At 36.8% G+C, this 21,552-nt stretch overlaps 3 protein-coding genes across 4 annotated transcripts; all 3 read right to left on the reverse strand.

Moving 5' to 3' along the window:
* Positions 1-987: 987 nt before the first annotated feature.
* Positions 988-2,569, reverse strand: hoxa9b (homeobox A9b). The gene is made up of 2 exons (XM_061914719.1): positions 1,600-2,569; positions 988-1,472 (listed from the first exon to the last, which is right to left on the reverse strand). Exons 1-2 carry the CDS (start codon positions 2,111-2,113, stop codon positions 1,234-1,236), a joined length of 753 nt encoding a protein of 250 aa, XP_061770703.1. The 5' UTR covers positions 2,114-2,569; the 3' UTR covers positions 988-1,233.
* Positions 2,570-8,823: 6,254 nt separating this feature from the next.
* hoxa10b (homeobox A10b) lies at positions 8,824-11,761 on the reverse strand. Of its 2 annotated transcripts, none has more exons than XM_061915841.1 (2): positions 11,002-11,761; positions 8,824-9,438 (listed from the first exon to the last, which is right to left on the reverse strand). In XM_061915841.1, the coding sequence occupies exons 1-2, from the start codon at positions 11,726-11,728 to the stop codon at positions 9,164-9,166; spliced, it is 1,002 nt and encodes a 333-aa protein (XP_061771825.1). In that variant the 5' UTR covers positions 11,729-11,761; the 3' UTR covers positions 8,824-9,163. The 2 variants fall into 2 exon arrangements, with proteins under 2 accessions (XP_061771825.1, XP_061771824.1); XM_061915840.1 differs by having other exon boundaries at positions 10,972-11,761.
* Positions 11,762-15,721: 3,960 nt separating this feature from the next.
* Positions 15,722-21,552, reverse strand: hoxa11b (homeobox A11b). Its single transcript, XM_061915843.1, has 2 exons — positions 20,903-21,552; positions 15,722-17,012 (listed from the first exon to the last, which is right to left on the reverse strand). Exons 1-2 carry the CDS (start codon positions 21,432-21,434, stop codon positions 16,777-16,779), a joined length of 768 nt encoding a protein of 255 aa, XP_061771827.1. The 5' UTR covers positions 21,435-21,552; the 3' UTR covers positions 15,722-16,776.

A 21,552-nucleotide genomic window follows, 5' to 3' on the forward strand; every position in this document is an offset into this window, starting at 1 on the left:
TGACTATTTGTAACTTTACCCGATAAAAAAATTGCACACTTTTACTTTTTGAAAATAAAACTACCTTTTTTTGTTACAGAATTTTCATGATGCGTTTGGATGTGTTATTTTTTTTGTGTGTGAGCTGATTTTTTGTTTAAATCTCTGCGGCAACAAGACAACGACAAAGCAAAACGAAAGAAAGGATGTTACTGCACTGCACTGTGACTCTCCAATTGTTAGGAGATGGTTGTAAAGTAATTAGATCGCTCCGTTGATCCCTCCACCTTTCAGTGTGTGTGTGAGTGTGAGTGTGTGCGTGCGTGTGCGTGTTGTTCCAGTGCTTGGGGCCTCTAGCATGCAAAAATCTTACATATTTGTTCTTAGCCTCATTGTTGGTTTATTGCTGCCACATACCCTCGACATGCTTTGTTCGTTTCACACCTTATAAACCAATTCTGACTGCAATTGTGCTGTATGTCTGCTTTGTGGTGCGTTCAAGGACTCAACAACAGAACATTAACACCAAAATGAACACAAAACCATGCAACAAGGGTCCAAAATCTGACATTTAAGACAGGAAAATATTTTTAAGTGGTTTAACATGTCGTATGTATTGATTCTATAAGTTATATTTCATCTATGTATTATTCTAATTATTTTAGGAATTGTTTCAGTCAAATAAAAAAAAGATGTGGTCTTTTTCATAGAAAAATATAAGGCAAATAACCAAGAAATCAATGGTTTTTTTAATGTCATTTTAATACATAATTTTTCTCAGTTCAGTCACTTAATTTTTATTAATAGAAAAAAATAAAATACGTCTTTGGGCGAACAGAACATTACAATAAATGAGCCGTAAATTTTGGTCAGCTAGATATTCTTAAAAAAAAAAAAAAAGTCATTATGTTAAAAAAATGTGCATTTTTCTTTCACAATAATAGCAAAAAGAACAGTATTAATAATGAATGTAAACGTTGCAAGTATAGGTAGCTGAAAGACATTCAGGTAGTCGAGGATTATTTCATGCATTTAAATTATGAACACCAAATACAATTCACTATAGAAATGGAGCTCACAAACACGCACGTGGGTTCGGGGGGCAAATGAACATCCAACATTGCTTCGACAGCACAAACTACAACAGGTCGGAACGACGACAACAACTACAACAACACAAACCAAAATCCTTTTTCCTACAGGTTCTCTAACGCACCATTAGTAGTATTATTATGACTATTATTACATTTGCACTTAACTGTCTCTCCTGCGGTCTTTGTTGTCTTTCTTCATCTTCATCCTGCGGTTCTGGAACCAGATTTTCACTTGTCTCTCGGTCAGATTCAGCAGTCTGGCCACCTCGTATCTCCGGTCCCGGGGGAGATACATGTTGTACAGAAACTCCTTTTCCAGTTCCAGGATTTGGTGCTTTGTGTAAGGACAGCGCTTCTTTCGGGTGGGCTTCGCGTGCAGCCAGTTGGACGAGGGGTTGTCTGCGCATGCACACAATAAGACGGTTACTTCACATCATGAGAGAAAATGCGTATTTGCGTATGCATGTTGCGCCATTTTTTTTTTTTTTTTTTTTTTGTTAATGAGGCCTGCGTGAAATGTTCTTACTGGCGTCCACCTCCCTTCTCTCCCCCGCCGAAGGGCTCTTCTCCGGCGGCTTGGACGTGGATGTGCCCTCGCAGGGAACCTCCGCCAAGGCCGCAGCGCTCTCTGAGTCAGACAAAAGAGGAGTGTGCGTCTCCAAAGTCGTGCACTCGCCACTCCCAATCAGCGGCTCCGGTTTGATCTCATAATGCATGGCCGTCGACGGCAGTCCGGTCAAGCACAGGGGCGCAGACACCGGCTCCAAGGCCCAGGAGCGGGCGAACATGCCATCGGCGTCCCCGCTGCCGGTGTAGTGGTGATGGATGTAGGTCGGCGTGGTCGGGTTGGGAGGTGCGTGCGCCGCCATGGGACCCCAGGACGCCCCGAAAATGGAGGATTTCTGCAAAGGACACGCGTCTTGTCCGCCATATTCGCCCAGCATCGCCTGCTCCACCCCTGCAGCTGATGGGAACCTCACTGGCACGTCCTCCTGCTCCTGGACAACACCCGCGTCCGCGTAGTAGCTCAGCGTCGACATGGCAACAACAAATAAAAAGGAGGCAAATAGCAAAAGGGGGAAAAAAAAAAAAAAAACCGCCTAGTGTTAAAATCCTGCAAAATGGCGCAAACGGCGTCTCATTGCAGGGTGTTTGCGCCTCTTCCTGCAGCAGCCTCGCCGCTCACTGCAAGTTGAACATTGTCCAAGATTGGATAAGGCGCCCTGAACACGTCACTGTGGGACAGAACAATAAATAATAAATCAGCCTGCTGCTGCTCTGCTGCTGCTCAATGGCCACCGTTTTCAACACCATATTTTAATAGCGAATTCCTTCCTCTTTATTGGTGCTGCCAGTGCAAGTAGACTTCGCTTTTATAAGCAATAAACCTTACGATTTTTGTCAAGAGATCTTATTTATTAATGCTTGTTGATGTGCTTGTAACACTTTAAGCCTCCTAGAGAGACGTCCCTAAGTATTGCTGTTCATTAACATAATGGGGTTATTAATTTAAACACTCCGAGGCTTTTAAGGACAGGATTGTTGAATGTATTTGGAGGGTGGTGGGTGGAGGGGGGGGGGGGGGGGAGTTAAATACAACATATATACGGTTAAACACAACATATATGCGGAAATGAGTTATACTCTTTTGTTCATTGTGCTGCTTTTTATACAAACTGTTCAATAATAATTATTTTACACATTTGAAAAAAGTGTGTTTTGCCTTTCTTTGGTGGCTTAATGGCTCCTTCGAAAAAGTTTAAACAACAAATGTTCGAACAAATATTGTTAATAAAAACCCAACAAAAAGGAAAAATTCCACGGTTTATTTGATCAAAAATTAATACGAAGTTTTTTTTAAGATGTGAGCATATTTTCGGAATACAACAAATTTATGAGAAAAATAATAATAATACATCTGTACCATTTTACTTGGTACCATTTTCCAAACATTATCTACAGTATATGTATATGAAAAGTGAACAAACAATGATAAATATATTTTCACATGTTTATTTTGGGAAATTTAAAGAAGAAATACAACTCTAGGTGTGAGTGTGTGTGTGTGTGTGTGTGTGTGTGTGTGTGTGTGTGTGTGTGTGTGTGTGTATTTGTGTGTGTGTGTATGTGTGTGTGTGTGTGTGCGTGTATGCGTGTATGCGTGTGGCAGACTGCAATGATCACACACACACACACACACACACATATATATATATATATATATATATACATATATACATATATATATACATATATATATACACACACATATATGCACATATACATATATACGCATATATATGTGTGTATGTATATATATATATATATATATATATATATATATATAATATACACACATATACATATATACGCATATATGTGTATATATATACATATACATACATACACATATATGTGTATATATACATATATACACATATATATGTATATATACATATATATGTATATATACACACACAAATATATATATATGTATATTATATATATATGTGTGCATGTTTCTCTTCGTTATTATTAATTCAGTTTTTTTCTAGCTAACATGTCTGAAATAAACTACTACTATTACTACTACCAAAACATATATTCGTGTGTGTGTGTGTGTGTGTGTGTGTGTGTGTGTGTGTGAGTGTGTGTGTGTGTGTGGTGTGTGTGTGTGTGTGTGTGTGTGCGTGTGTGTGCGTGTATGCGTGTATGTGTGTGTGTGTTAAATTTAATTAAATACATTTTTTTAAATGAGGTACTTTTTAAAAAATGAATATAATACCAAGGCATATTTCTAATTTTTTAAAATTGTGGTTTTACTTTGTGCATATTTCCGTTCATATTAAAAAAAATAATTAAAGCAGTTATATGTTTAAAACACATTAAATTATAATATGCTTTTAAATTTGCGTTTGCGATACAAATCTATTTCGCCTTGATGGAAAAACAAAGCATTTATGTTTTGCATTCGTATATACAGTACATAAAAAAAAATCTTTATTCAATAATAATTAAGAGTGGTTTAAGGTTCTGGTTTGAATGTCTGCTGTAAAAAAAAAAGCACGCTCCGGTCCAGAAGTTTCCAAAGATGTCCGCTGTTGACGTCTGAGAACTTTGTGGCGCGTCCAAGACGAGGCTCCATCCAGCTGAGGTTACTTGGGTGCCATAACGGTCCTCTTTTTATCACGGGCAATTGGGGTTGTTTTTCTTCAGGTTACAACCTGGCTGTCTAAGCTAAATATCCCCCAATAAAACTGCGCCTTTGTGTCTTTTCTGAGGCGCAAAGCAGACGCATCCGGCGTTTCCAAGAAGGCGAGGCAACTGGCAGACTGCAATGATCATAACCGAGGCCTTGTCTGAGCTCTCTTCCTCTACACGCACCTGGTAAAGTAGGCATTGATTAAAAAAAGTGCAGGTTATAAATATGGGCTCAAATGGACGTTGCGTCACCGAGACATAACCCACAGAGGGCTGGTGTAATTAATATCAAGCATTGCTTTTACGCACAACAATAAAACATAGTGGTGCAGAGTAATGCGTTTTATTTGCCGGCTGCCAAATTATTGATAAGTACAAATGGTTAATGAATTGAAAGTCACTTTTCACATGCAGCGACGAGTTTTTACTGCGGTAATCAAGGCAGTTTCCTGTTGTGGGACAAGTCATACAGCCCAACAACATGAGACTACCTAAACCACTCCACAGCCCCGCTCTCCTCTTCTGCTGGAAGGGTGCCTTTTTTACAAATAGGCTGTTTTTCATTTTGTTAGATAGCTTGCGGGTACACAGCCCAAACATGACGAGCTTTAACCCAACTCTCATCATATTTAAAGTGCACACATCCAACTTTATAAATACTTCAGCAATCTGCAGTATGAAGACAAACTGTATATCAATGAAGTAAGGCGCTTGCATTTTTTTTTTAATTAATGAGCAGCAAAAGCATGCAAATATTCCTTCAATTTGGGACTATTAATTAAAATATTGGCCCTCACATTACGTACAACCCAAAATAATATTTAGCACTTTAGCACCCTGTAGTGGGAATGAAAACAAACTGTATATTTAGCAATGAAAAAATAACAATAGTGTCACGGTAAACATGATGTGCCCTGCACACGTCCCAAAATATAGTTAGCACTATAGCACCCTGCAGTGTCAATGAAGACAAACTGTATATTTATCAATTAAGAAAGGTGTTTGCATTTTTTAAAAAGTAATTATAGCACCGGAAGGGTGTAATTTATTAATTCCAAACTAATGCAAACGATTGTGTGACTATGGGCACTGAACACATGCACTACAGCATATACTTCAGCAATTTAGCACCCATCATTTAGACATTTCATTTGAGCAGAAAAAGTGTGCAAATAGTCATTCAATCTTGGACTATTATTGCAAACAATGGTGTCACTATATGTGCATGGCGCACATCCCAAAAATACTTTAGCACTTTAGCACCCTGTAGTGGGAATGAAAACAAACTGTATATTTAGCAATGAAGAAATAACAACACAGTGTCACTATATACATGATGTGACCTGCACAAGTCCCAAAATATGTGTTAGCACTTTAGCACCCTGCGGTGTCAAGTCAGACAAACTGTATATTTATCAATGAAGTAAGGTGTTTGCATTTTTTTTTTTTTTTTTGTTAGAGCACCAGGAGGGTGCAACTTATTAATTCCAAACTAATGCAAACAGTTGTGTTACTATGGGCACTGAACACATTACAACATATACATTAGCAATTTAGCACCCATTATTTAGACATTTCATTTGAGAAGAAAAAGTGTGCAAACATATAATCATTCAATCTTGGACTATTATTGCAAACAATGGTATCACTCTATGTGCACGGCACACATCCCAAAAATACTTTAGCATTTTAGCACCCTGTAGTGGGAATGAAAACAAACTGTATATCCAGCAATGAAGAAATAACAACAGTGTCACTATATACATGAAGTGCCCCGCACAAGTTCCAAAATATAGGTTACCACTTTAGCACCCTGCAGTGTCAAGTAAGACAAACTGTATATTTATCCATGAAGTAAGGTGTTTGCATTTTTTTTTATGATTAGAGCATTAGAAGGGTGCAATTTATTAATTCCAAACTAATGCAAACAACTGTGTGAGTATGGACACTGAACACATTACAACATATACATTAGCAATTTAGCACCCATTATTTAGACGCTTCATTTGAGCAGAAAAAGTGTGCAAATATATAGTCATTCAATCTTGGACTATTATTGCAAACAATGGTGTCACTATATGTGCACGGCACACATCCCAAAATAACTTTAGCACTTTAGCACGCTGTAGTGTCAATGAAGACAAACTGTATATTTACAATGAAGTAATAACAATTGTGTCACTATGATGTGCCCTGCACACGTCCCAAATATACGTTAGCACTTTAGCACCCTGCAGTGTCAATGACGACAAACTGTTTATTTATCAATGAAGTGCGGTTTTTGCATATTTTTTTTTTATTAATTTGAGCACCAGAAGGGTGCAACTTATTAAATCCATTACTAATGCAAACGATTGTGTGACTATGGGCACTGAACACATGACAACATGTTCTTTAGCAATTTAGCACCCATTATTTAGACATTTAATTTGAGCAGAAAAAGTGTGCAAATATATAGTCATTCAATATTGGACTATTTATGCAAACAATGGTGTCACTATATGTGCACGGCACACATCCCAAAATCACTTTAGCACTTTAGCACCCTGTAGTGGGGATGTAGACAAACTGTAGACTGTATTTAGCAATGAAGAAATAACAATAGTGTCACTACATACATTATGTGTCCTGCACACATCCCATAATATGTGTTAGCACTTTAGCACCCTGCAGTGGCAATGAAGACAAATTGTATATTCATCAATGAAGTAAGGTGTTTGAATTTTTTAAAATTAATTTGAGCACCAGAAGGGTGTAACTTATTAATTCCATAACTTATGTAAACAATGTGTGACTATGGGCACTGAATACATAAAAACATATACTTTAGCACCCAATATTTAGACATTTTATTTGAGCAGAAAAAGTGTGCAAACAGTCATTCAGTTTTGGACTACTAATGCCAACAATGGTGTCACTATATGGGCACGGCACACACCCCAAAATGTACTTTAGCACTTTATCACACTGCAGTGGAAATGAATGCAATCTGTAGACTTGTCACTGAAGTAATGTGTTAACATTTTTTTAAATTGTTTGAGCAGCAAAAGCGTGCAAAAATTAAATACATCTTGGACTAATAATGCAAATAATGATGTCTCATCTCAAAATGTACTTTAGCACCCTGTAGTGGAAAATGAAGACAAACTGTATATATAGCGATGAAGTAATAACAATGGTGTCACTATGTACATTATGTGCTCTGCACCAGTCCCAAAATATACTTTAGCACGGTTGCACCCCACAGTGGCCATGAAGACAAACTGTATTTTTATCAATGAAGTAAGGTGTTAGCATTTTTAGCAATTTATTTGAGCAGCAAAAGTGTCATTCAAACTTGGACTGTTAATGCAAACAATGGCGTCTCATCTTAAAATGTACTTTAGGATCCTGCCGTGGCAATGAAGACATTTTTTATTATTATTAATATGATCACTAAATGGGTGTAAGTTATTAATTCCATAACTAATGCAAACGTCTGTGTGACTATGGGAACTGAACACGTAACAACATACTCTAGCATTTTAGCACCATGTGTCAATGACTACAAGCTGTGAAGTGAGGCATTTGCAGTTTAAAAAAATCATTTGAGCAGCAAAAGAGCGAAAATATTCATTCAATCTTGGACTACTGTATTAATGCAAACAATGGTGTCAATGTGTGCACGGCATACATCCCAAAGTAGCATTTTGGCACCCTGCAGTAGTGATGAGAACAATCTATATAATGAAGTAAGACATTTTTCTCGCACAGTTGAAACACATTAACCTAACACTGCACACATACCAAAATGTACTTTAGCAGTTTAGCACATTGCCGTAGCAATGAAGACAAAATGTATATGAATACATTTTTTCATTTGTTTGAACAGTAAACGTGTGTAAACATTGATTAAATCCTGGAGTAATAATGCAAACAGTGGTGTCACAACATTCGCACTGCACACATACTAAAATATACTTCAGCACTCTAGCACCGTGCAGTGAGAATGAAGACAAGCTGCATATGTATCACTGAACTAAATTTTGTTTACATTTTTAATAATTAATTTGAGCATCTAAAGTGTACAAATATTTATTAAATCCTGAGCTATTAATGCAAAAAATTATATCAATGTGTGCACTGCACACATGCCAAAATGTACTTTAGCATTTTAGCACCCTGCAGTGGGTATGAAGACAAACTTATTAATGAAATAAGGTTTTTTAGGAGCAGCAAAAGTGTCCAAATATTTGTTTAATTTTTGGACTATTGTTGCAAACCTTGATGTCATGTGCATACAACTTTAACTTTATACTGCACACATTCAAATTTAAGATTTTAGCAATTTAGCCCCCTGCAGGGGGGCGGCAGACAAACTTATCAACTAAGTAAGGCGTTTGCATTTTGTTTTTGTTTTTTGAGCAGGAAAAGTGTGCAATTACCCGATAAACGTTAGACTATTTGTGCAAAGAGTGGTGTGCGCACACAACTTGAACCTTATGGTGCACACTTCCAATTTAGCATTGTAACACTTTAGCACCCTACAGTGGCAATGAAAACATATGTGTCAATGAATAGGGAGTTTGCTTTTATTAATTTGACCAGCAAAATTGTGTGCAAATATTCAATACATATTGGACTATCAATGCAAATGTAACACCTCAGGTATATGCATGCACATGGTTTCACTTTACATTATTATCGTTATTATTATTATTATTATATGTACAAACTGACAGTTGTGGTCACAACATGTGTACAGTTCAAACACAAGGGGCACAAATGCCATATAAATACACATGTCGACGACGAATAAAAGCTGAAATAATAAACATTTAAGAATAAGTTAGCATCATAATGTCCCGTTCATTGTCACAGTTTGCACCATGGATGGAGCTTGAGGTCAGTCAGGAGAAACCATAAGTGCCGGACAGCTCCCGGATCCTATTTTCCCGACTCATTTTTTTCAGTTTCATCCTCCGGTTTTGGAACCAGATTTTCACTTGCCTGTCGGTGAGGTGCACACTGCGGCTGATCTCCAAGCGACGCTCCCTGGTTAAGTACATGTTGAAGAGGAACTCCTTCTCCAGCTCCAGAGTCTGGTGTTTGGTGTAAGGACAGCGCTTCTTCCTGCCGCTCTTTGCAGTCAACCAGCTGGCAGGACTTTCTGTGGCGCCTTCTTCTGCAAGCACAAAGACATTTTGCAATGTCAGCCAACAGGTGTGCACACCTTCAAGTGGACCAAGATGACAAATGCTCCAGTTTGGAATGCAAATGTACTCTGAACTGCAGATTTGGACTTGCTTTAATCTGTGTGCTTCTACTTTGTTTTCCTTTTATTTGTGCTTGTAACATGCTGACAACATTTTTGCACTTACAGATTCTTTATGGAGCCTCTCACTATAACTACACACATATATGGGCTACCAAAAAGAATAAATATAATAATAACAAAATAAAATAAAATAAAAAGAAAATAAAGATTACAGAAAAATATAATACTAATAATAATTATTATTATTATAACAATAACATTAATATGTTTTAATCTGAAGTAGTTTAGTTAGTAGTTTATTTATAAAATCAAAAACAAAAAACCTTCCTCTGCAGTGGCCATTTCTGTTTTTGTTTATTATTATTTTTACAAAAAATGTATAACTCTGACAAATGTCCACAGCACTCTCTTTATAACATGCTCACATATACTGTAATATAGAAAGAGATGTTTAACTGCACATATGCATTAACAACTCTAATAAATACAATAAGTGTAACAAAATAGTAACACGAAATTGTATACAATTTGGAAGATGAATATTTTTTTTCTAAAAAAAAAAAAGAAGCAATCATTGCACATTTATAAAAAACAAACAAAACAAAAAAAAAACATCGTCCTCTGCATAGATCCTTTGCTACAAAAATACCATATGGGCTAAGAAAATGAATACACATACGAAAAAAACTAAATTAAATAAAAAGAAACGAAAAGTGTAACAAAAATAATAGCAATTAAAAAAGTATAAAATGTATGAAAGTTGATTCTATTTTAAAGCAATCAGAGCATAAACACAAACAATCGTCCTCTGCAGTGTATTCTTAAGCTCCAGTAGTATACAGTCAATATGTTGCGAAAATTGTATAAAACGATTAAAAAAATATAAGAAGTACAAAACAATTACTAAATCTGAAGCAATTGGAGCATAAACATCTACTTATAAAACCCACTCTGCAGTGGACATTTGTGTCTTGCATAAGGTTGCCCCCCCCCCCCCCCCCCAAAAAATGTATCAACAAATATCCATTTGTCTGATAATAATATGCTCACATGTGATATGCATATTGTGTTCAACTGCACACGTGCAAAAAAAAAAAAAAATGCACACGCAGACTCCTTATCCATCCACCACAGCCCGTGTCAAACATGAGTCTATATTTCTGTTGACTTTCACAAAGAGGTGCATTTCTGTAGCAACGAGACCCCGCAGCCCCTATAATCCCTGTTCTCCATAAAGACATAAAGCTGCTTTAACAAGGCAGGCCTGCAAGTGTCGGAGGCAAAAGAGGAAACGAGGACATCAACGTGGAACAATCCCACCCTGTGGCGTGTTTTATCAAAGGCTGTCTTGTGGGCATGGCTGGTGCACGTGATTAGGGTCTGCAAATACAGAGGGTTTTTTTTTTTTGTATTATTTGTTGCTATTTTGCACGTGTTCACCTTTAATGGGCTTTTCTGCACACTCCATACCGCAAGCCTCCACCAGCTCCGGGGATGACGACGACGAGCCCTCCGGTGAGAGCCGGCTGTCCTCCTCCTCCCTGGCCGGGATGTGCGGCTCGGACGCGGGCGCCTCCTCCAGGCTCTCCCGCTGCAGTCCGGGCTCTGCGGTAAGGGGAGGCTGCGGAGGTCTATGCGGGGTGAAGCTGGTCACGCTCGGCTGGGGGTCGTGATATAGCCTGGAGGATGACGTGTAGGTCTGGGAGAGGCGGAAGTAGCCGGGGACGGGCACGGTGCTTCCGCCCGTGGCCGGGCAGGAGACACCGGGGAAGGGGATGTCCTCCACCGAGGCTCCTTTGGGGCATTTCTCCGCCTCGTAAAGGCAGTAATTGTTCTCCTCCTTGACGGCGGCAGAGAAGGCGCACTGCTGGGGCATGTGCTGCTGCTCCACCCTGCAGGACCGGGACGCCTCCAGCCATGCGTCCATCCCCGGTGCGTAATGCGCCGCAGGAGGCGGCATGGAGCCCGGCGCGCTCCCCTCCGTGCAGCGCTTCCCGATCCCGGGGAAACAGGACGCTCCCCCGTAGGAGTATTCCGGTGGTAAGTACACGCCGTTGCTGTGGTAATAAGCCCCTCCGTCGCCCCTCACGTTGATTAGGGAGTCCACGAAAAAGGGGTTCGCAGCCGGGTTGTTGGGACATGTCATGGCGCTGCTAAAATCGGACGCCGGGTGAAGATCGCCCTTTCTGGCCGACATTTCTTGTGCAAAACATCGCTGAATAATTACCGATACTCACGCTTCTCCGTGCAGTCTGCAGCCAATTAAAACAGCAGGCGGCCGCGTCAGGCTCCGCCCACTCCGACCAGCCCCGCGTCGTAGATTTTCTTTTAGGTTCAAGCCAAGAAAAGTGCCAGGAGAGAAGGTTTGCACCTCCGCAGGGGATTGTGGGTAAAAAAAAAAATATGAGCGGAATGACGCGCACACGCAGCGGCATCATTTCAGCAAGCTGCTAAGAGTCATGTAAAATGAAGCCGTGCTTTATGGCCGCTTTTACAGCATTGTAAAAAAAAAAAAAAAGGAGGCGCAGTAAAGGTGCATCATGTGTCCAAAAGGTCCTCCATGGACTCTTTTCTGTCGTCTGTCTTGACCCCCAGCTCGTCATTTCCAACGTTCGGGGGCTGGCGTTTAAGCTCAGCGGCGTTAAACCCGCATCAGACCTGAACCTTTTACTGCAAAGCTGCACTTTCCACACTAAAAAGGTCACATTTGCAGAAAAGAACGAGAAATCCATTTTGACATTAGTATTAGTTTTAATGTCCCATTACACACATTTCAGTATTGAACAACCTGCTTGAATGCATTTCTGAAAATGACATTTGTATTTTATTTTGAAAGGTCGACGTTTAACATGTATTCCAGTGGTTCTCAAATGGGGGTACGCGTACCCCTGGGGGTACTTGAAGGTATGCCAAGGGGTACGTGAGATTTTTTATTATTATTCTAAAAATAGCAACAATTCGAAAATATTTTATAAATATATTTATTGAATAATACTTCAACAAAATATGAATGTAAGTTCATAAACTGTGAAAAGAAATGCAACAATGCAATATTCAGTGATGACAGCTAGATTTCTTGTAGACATGTGCCATAAATAGTGATCTTTTTTTGCGAAGAAATGTTTAGAATTAAGTTCATGAATCCAGATGGGTTTCTATTACAATCCCCAAAGAGGGCACTTTCAGTTGATGATTACTTCCATGTTTACAAATCTTTATTTATAATTGAATCAATTGTTTATTTTTCAACACGTTTTTAGTTATTTTTATATCTTTTTTTCCAAATAGTTCAAGAAAGACCACCACAAATGAGCAATATTGTTCACTGTTATAGAATTTAATAAATAAAAAACTGATGACATAGTGCTGTATTTTACTTCTTTATCTCTCTTTTTTTTTTCAACCAAAAATACTTTGCTCTGATTAGTGGGTACTTTAATTTAAAAAAATTCTACGGGGGGTACATCACTGAAAAAAGGTTGAGAACCACTGATGTATTCCATATATCTAACGAGTGTGCATGCTTCAATTAAATTACAACACAGTGTTTGCTTTTTGTAGGTCTCCAAATATGCACTATTTAGTTGAAAAATTCAAATTATTAGATTTCGTTAAATGTTCTATTAAATATGCATCTGATTATTTGTCAAGATTAAATTTTTCTTTAAAAATATATTAACCTGTTTGGATTTTTTAAAATATCTTTAAATTAGGATCTGTGTTGGCCCTGCGATGAGGTGGCAATTTGTCCAGGGTGTACGCCGCCTTCCGCCCGATTGTACCTGAGATAGGTACCAGCGCCCCCCGCCACCCCAAAAGGGAATAAGTGGTAGTAAATAGATGGATAGTTGTTTTTTTTAAATCCCTTATTAATATGCGTCATTTGTTAAGAACAAAGTCATTTAAAAATTGCATTTTAAAAAAAAGTTAACATGTTACTGGTTTGCTTTCTGTAAAAGAAAATATATAACTTAATCATAGTTTAACCTGTTTGGATTTTCTAAAATATATTTTAATTATTTGTTTTTTGTTTAATCCCCTCATTAATATGCACTTTTTATTTTTTTATTTTTGTGAAAATATAGTCTTTAAAATCCAGAGAGGTGTTTTTATATTGAAAATATATTTGATTTTAAATTAAGTTATGTGGGTTTAACAAAACTTAAATGTTCTTTAAAGAAATACCTGATACTGGTTTGCTTTATACACACACACACACACACACACACACATATATATATATATATATATATATATATATATATATATATATATATATATATATATATATATATATAAACATATAGATATAAATATACATGTATAAACATATATATATATATATATATATATATATATATTTATATATAGTGTTTGTATATATTATAACACACACACACACACACATATATATATATATGTGTGTGTGTGTGAGTGTGTTTGTGTGTGTGTGTTGTTTGAATCCCCTCATTGATATGCATTTTTTTTAAGAAGACGGCTACTTAAAATCCAGAAAGGTCTTTTGAAATTGTTAAAAAAAAAAAAAAGTTCTATAAAACGTTCATCTAAATATTTATTAAGATTGTTATTTATTTTTTATTTAGAAATAACTTAACAAATGACGAGTCTTCGTCTAAAAATGCATTATTTTTTAAAGTTCCCTTCATTAATCTTGATGTTTTTAGGAGACAGTCACTTAAATCCAGAAATATTACTAAAAAGTGTTTTTTTATTTGGGTTTAACATCTCAATAAACCGGGATTTCATTATTTAACATCTTAACGGCAAATTTCTTTTTAAATAATAAAATAAAACCAGTTGACGCATTTGTGAATTTTTAAAAATGTTTTTATTTTACACAATGCATAAAAAAAGACGTACAAACATTCCCAAAGGTCGTTAAAAATATGTTTAATATTGCGTTAACATTCAGTAATTCATGCATGCATTGTTTCACTCCCTGATTTCATTGAATTCGAATTGTCTTAAAAATATCTAAATCCAGAAAACAAACTAGTTTGATTTTGGAAAAAAAAAGTTGTTCATTCACCCTAATTCCTTATGAAGACAGTCAAATTAAATTCAAAAGGTTTCAATTATCCGTTAAACATGCATTCATTGTTTCACGTCAAAATAAATTCCAATAATTTCTCTTTAAAATGTGTTGTGAGATTATTTTTTTTTAAAACAGCAATGTTTATTTATTACAAAACTTTTATTAAGAAAACCTGAAAGTGTACAATAGCGTTTTAACGTCTTATAAACACTTTTTTTCCACTCCCAAGTTTTTTTCACTCTCAAGCTTAAATACGTTTATTTTTCTTCTCTTTTTCAGCATGTTTATGCATGATCATATGTACCCTTTATTAAGAAGACCACTTTTGTCAAATAAATACAATTCGTTAACAAGCTTTTTAAATAAAATTGAACAACAGGTCTGTGCTTCATATACATACATATATATATATATATACTGTGTATAGATATATACTGTATATGTATATATATATATATATATATATATACTGTGTTTATATATATATATACTGTATATATATATATACAGTGTATAGATATATACTTTATATATATACTGTGTATATATATATATATATATACATATATATATATACATATATATGTATATATATGTAAGTATGTACATGTATATGTCTATATTATATATGTATGTATACATACACACACGCACGCACACACACAAATACACACACACACATGTATATACATATATATATATATACATATATATATATATATATATATATATATATATATATATATATATATATATATTAAATCAACTTGAAATTCATTTTAATATATGTAAATAATTGGTACAGCATGGATGCGTTTGCTTTCATGATTGACTTTATCATACATTTTCTTGTTAATTACTTCACCAATTTAGCCCACAAATAGACACGCATGACAATTAGCCTGATTTGGGACAAGAAGAAAATGGATGGATGGATGTTGATAGGGCGAGTTTTGTGTCGCACATAAGAAAAAACAAGGCCCAGTTGCCTATATGAGTTATGCATGCATGTTTAAATGGTGCTTTCCCCAGACAAACAAAACACGTCAAACATGAATAAAACACACATTTAATATTTTGTAAAGCAGTTAGCTTACCTTAAAGGCTGAAATCCTGCACGTGCTGCATGTCATCTTTTAATTTGTAAGACTTTTTTTTTTTTTTTTTTGGCCCCAGGCGGCAATGACATTGATCGCATTAGCGCCCTCCAGTGGAGGAAAACTGCAGGCCGACATTGCACCACGACATAAAACGCGCACGCACACACGCGCACGCACACCGTGTGGAATATCCCTGCGAGTTTTGCGTGCTGATGCTGCAGCCCTGCAGAAAGCAGCTCGGATGTGCGAGCCGGAGTGGCGCAACAGCTCTTGTTTTGTTGCAGGGGCTCTGCAGTTAATAACCTTGGTTCTCAGACGCTTTATTGCACTGCTCTCCAAACGCTCCAGACGAATCCGCCTTTTTTATGGCCAAGTTACTGGAGCAACTGGGAGGATGTGCAGCAATCAAAGTGGAATTCCTGGGAGTCTCACAGGATGTACGATATAAGGAAGTCATATTATCTTATGGCAGGTCATTCAAGCTGCAGGCTTTAAAAGAAGGGGAACTGATTTTTTTTTTTTTTTTTGGTACTTAGTTAGGACCAAATCCAGCACTCAGGTGCTTTAATAAACACATGGTTACCTGATTGTTGCTGCAGAAACGTCATTACACACGAGCAATGTGCATTCACCCCCTCAGAAAGTCTATAACAAGCATGTTAAGTCAGAAATCAGCAAGCAGGAAACGACTTTGTAATGGATATCAAATTAAGAGCTGCAACATATCCTGTTACTAATGCAGGCTGCAGAAGGAGAGGGGGGGGGGCAGGGTGAAGGACTTATCAATACAACAATAAAAATAAGGGATTATGTTAAATTATAGGGATTTTTGTTGATATTTTTTACAGGTTGAAAACAATGAAAGTGGCAATAAAATGAAGCACAATTCAAGTTATAGTAAAAAAAAAATGTCACACAAAAAAACAATTTTTTCTTTTGTTTAAAATAGAATCGAATAAGTACAAATAAATTTACTTTTTTCGAGTTTGTGTAAATGCAAGCATTGGAAAATAATTATATTAGCATGTATAATATATAGTCATGATATAGTAAGAAATGAAATCAAGAGTCCCACAGGGGGTCCGTGTTCTATAAGAGGGAGTTGCTGCAGGTGTAGAACTGTAAACGGTCCCGGCTCAGTTTCTTCTCCTTCATCCTCCGGTTCTGAAACCAGATTTTCACCTGGCGATCAGTCAAGTTGAGCATCCTGGAGAGCTGCAGACGCTTCTCTTTGTTGATGTAAACGCTGAAGAAGAACTCCCTCTCCAGCTCCCTGATTTGATACTTGGAGTAAGGACACCTCTTCTTGCGTGTCCTCTGCACACCTGCAATCAAGTGCATGATCACGTGAGGGCCTGAAATATGTCCAATTGTCCACCAAATTGAAGACCCCCTGCAGGGTTCAAGTGCGGGTTCGGGATTTAATGAATTGAGATGAGTCAAAGAGTATCAAGTGGAGTTTGGGATTTCACTGCGCACTGCAGCTGGGTATTAAACTCGGGGAAACCTTGTAAATTTGCACAAACATTGCTCGTTAAAATGATAAGCATGCTCTTAAAAAGCAAACACTTGACAATTAAATTAAACGCTTTGCTAGTCCCTTCCATGGATATTGAGAGTGCAGGATGTTGCAATAGTTTATTTGGGAGTTATTTGAAGAAAATGTTCTTCTTGGTCAACAGAAAATGCTGAATGTGCAGAATATGTTCAGATATGGTGTGGTCAAGTGCATGGTGCATATTGTATAATGTTGAAATTGTTAGTTAAAGCCCATGCTTTTAAAATGTATGGGGAAAAGGGAGGGGAACGTAGAGATTTGCATGTTTTTATCGTTGTAAGTTGCTTATTCAAGGTTCTTTTACATGTTAATAATCACAAAGAGTGGGGAAAAGATGTGGATTTAAACATTTTTAAATACAGTTTTTTGTTCAAGAATAATAGGAAATGTGATATTTGATATTTGCAGTTAAATTTCATATTTAAGTTGCTTTTTGTTAGTGCACATGCTCTTTTAAAAGTTAACAATCACAAAAAGTAGGGAAAAAGTTGTTTATTTTCATGTTTTTTGTTTTACAGTTAAAACATGTTAAGATATAGTTTTGGTCGCTCAAAAATGTTAGTCTAGGTGCTCTTTTAAAAGTTAATAATCACAAAAAGTAGGAAAAAAGTTGTTTATTTTCATGTTTTTTTTTAACAGTTTGTTGTTCAAGAGCAGAAGTGTGATTTTTATATTTCCAGTTAAAGTTCATGTTTAAGTTGCTTTTTAATGTTAATGCACGTGCTCTTTGAAATGGTAAAAGTGACAAACAACGTAAGTCTAGGTGCTGATTTGCACTCTTTTTCAACTTTTTAGGTTGTTTATTGATAAGAAAACATGTTAATCTATAGTTTAGGTCGCTCAAAAATGTTGGTGTAAGTGTTCTTTTAAAAGTTAATCACAAAAAGTAGGATTTATTTTTTTTATGTTTTTTGAACACTTGTTGTTTAAGAGCATGAATATGGGAAGTATGATTCTTATATTTGTAGTTAGAGTTCATGCTTAAGTTGCTTTTTAATGTTAGTGCACGTGCTCTTTTAAATGTTAATAGTCAAAAAAAGTGCAAGTCAAGTTGCTGATGTGGACATTTTTTTTGCAGTTTAGGTAGTTTATTGGTAGGAAAACATATTATATATAGTTTAAGTCGCTCAAAAATGTTACTAAGTGCTTTTTTAAAAGTTAATCACAAAAACTAGGAGAAAAGTTTTCTATTTTCATGTTTTTTTACAGTTTGTTGTTCAAGAGCGTTAATATGGGAAGTGTGATTTTTATATTTGCAGTTAAAGTTCATGTTTAAGTTGCTTTTTAATGTTAGTGCACATGCTCTTTTAAATGTTAATAATCACAAAAATTACGAGTCAAGGTGCTGATTTGGACATTTGTTTTACAGTTTAGGTTCTTTATTGATAGGAAAACATGTTACTATATAGTTTAGGTCGCTCAGAAATGTTAGTAAGTGCTCTTTTAAAAGTTAATAATCACAAAAAGTAGGAAAAAAGTTTTTTATTTTCATGTTTTTTGTACAGTTTGTTGTTCAAGAGCATTAATATGGGAAGTTTAATGTTTATATTTGCAGTTAAAGTTCATGTTTAAGTTGCTTTTTATTGTTTAAATGTTAATAATCACAAAAATTGCGATCAATGTGCTGATTTGCACATTATTTTACAGTATAGGTTATTTATTGATAGGAAAACATGTGAATATATAGTTTAAGTCGCTCAAAAATGTCAGTGTAAGTGCTCTTTTAAAAGTTAATAATCACAAAAAGTGGGGAAAAAGTTTCATGTTTTGTTTTTTTGCAGTTTGTTATTCAAGGAAGAGTGATTTTTATATTTGCAGTTAAAGTTCATGTTTCAGCTGCTTATTAATGTTGAATGTGCGTGTAAGCGTAATTAAATGTTAATAAGCGCAAAAAGTGGGATCAAAGATGCTGATTCGTTTCAACAGTTGAAGTTGAATAAGTATCAGTTAGCACGTGTATAATCAAAGTCAATGTTAAGTCGCTCATGTGACTTTAAGTGCCCTTTGAGTGCTGCTTTTTGTTAATGATCAGTAAAAGTGGGGGGAAAGGCATTAATTTGATTATTATTTGGAGATAAAGTCGATGTATACGTTTTTTGAAAACGAAAAAAGTGCATTTTGTTGATACTGAAAAATAAATACTATATAAAGGTGCATGACCTGTGTCAATCAACATGGTGCTGGAAAAAAAAAGCTAAAACGTAAATTTAAGTGTATTTCTGTAATAATAATTTAGTGTTAAGCACAACAAGTTGAAGTCCTTAATTGTTTCATAAAACATTAATATAAGTGTAAAATGTTAAGATGTATTTCTGCATTTTAAGTCAGCCATTATGTTACAACATGCTATTTAAAATGGGAAATAATCACAACAGGTTGTGGGGAACAAATGTTATTTACATATTCTGTTGTTTATTTGACAACAATGTAAAAATATACAATGTAAGGAAGATTTTTATATTTGAGTCACTCATTATGTTAGTCCAAATTGTTAATCATCCCAAAAAGTGTCAGAAAAAATATGATTTAAATAATTTTACGATTTAAATGACAGTGTAATATCAATAATGTAGTCAGTGAGATTTGTATATTTACAGCTTGAGTTCAATATTTAAGTCGCTTATTAACGTTAGAATGCAGTATGCGTGCTCTATTAAATGATCAATAATTACAAAAAGTGGGAGGAAAAATGATGATTTACATATGTTTACCGTTTAAAACACTATATAACGTAATAACCCACAAATATATGGAGTAGAATGTCAGAGAGATGTGTATATTTACAGCTTAAGTTCCATATTTAAATCACTCATTAATTTTAGAATGTGCAGTGTGTGTGCTTTAATAAATGATAAACAATTTAAAAAAGTGTGAGGGAAAAATGACGATTTACATATTTTTACGGTTTAAAATACTAAATAAAATAATAACACGCAAATATATGGAGTAACATGTCAGAAAGATTTTTATATTTGCAGCTTAAGTTATTGTTAAAATATAGTAGAGAATAATCACAAAAAGTTTGAGGAAAAAAATGTTAATTTACATATTCATAAATCCATCCATTTTTATACTGCTTGTCCCTCTTGCGGGGTGGCGGGCGGGGGGGGGGGGGGGGGGGGCTGGAGCCTATCCCAGCTGCATTCGGACGGAAGGTGGGGTACACGTCGTATTTATATAAGTATAATGAGCTAAGCTCCAGCACCCGCCGCCACCCCCAAGAAAGAAAGGGACAAGCGGCATAAAATGGATGGATAATAAGACAGGAGTATATTGAATGTGTGATTGTATATTTTAATTAATGTGAACGTGAGTTCAATTGTAAGGAAATGTGGTCATTTGCGTATTATTTAGAGTTGAAGTCATTTTGTTGACATGCAAAACAAAAAAGGGGCATTCGGTTTATAATCCAAGAGAAAATGGTACGATTACGTGAAAAAAGGCTGAAAAGTGAATATTGTGTTAAACTTCTGTCCGCTTTCTTTCACGGCCAATTTCAAGCACAAGCCCAGCAAGCTGTCCTCGCCTTCGAATAGTTTGACTTTGGAGCCTCCATAAACGTTAGTAGCGTATAAAAAGAGCGTATAAAAGTCTTTATAAGGGGAGAGAAAAAAAAGAAAAGAAAAAAATAGCAGGCTGAGTGTTTCCGGTACTCACTGCCGCCTTTAGTGCTCGCGTCTTCGCCGAGGCAAGGAGACGATTTGGGGCTGCAGCTGTCCGCCGTCAGTGCTGGAGGCTCCGAAGCCGGGCTCGCCTTCCCTTGTCTGTCCGAGTGTGTCGCCTGCTGGGCCGGCGTGGCTCCGTGCTCCGAGTCGAGGAACTGGTCGAAAGCCTGCGGCAAGACGCCGTTCCTCCCCACGCCACCGTGAAACCCCCCCGACCCGGCGTGGACCCCGCCGCCTTTCCCCGGCATGTCCCCTCCTCTCGGGGTCGCGCCAGTCCAGGCGTCGTCGGCGTAGCAGTGCGGCGGCAGACTCCCCCTGCCGTGCTGCTGCCATTTAGCCGCGCCGTCCACGCTGTAGTCCCTGAACGCAACATCTCTCACGGAGGGGACTTGGGACAGGGCCGACGGGTAGGAGTACGCCACCGGGCAGGAGGACGACTGCCCCTGGGTGAGGTAGTGAGGCAGGCCGGCGAAGTCGTAGTACGTGCAGCCGGGTAGATACATGTTGGAGGAATCAAAATCCATATTGTGAGGTGCAATAATCCTCACATGTCTGCTGTGTGCATGGGCTGAGCTGCAGTGACTTTAATGAGGCGCAATGTCTGAGCGCCGCCGCTTGGCCATGGCCGTCCGCAGCGGGTCA

Source organism: Nerophis ophidion, linkage group LG11 (assembly GCF_033978795.1).
Source record: "Nerophis ophidion isolate RoL-2023_Sa linkage group LG11, RoL_Noph_v1.0, whole genome shotgun sequence".
Classification (NCBI taxonomy): Eukaryota; Metazoa; Chordata; class Actinopteri; order Syngnathiformes; family Syngnathidae; genus Nerophis; species Nerophis ophidion.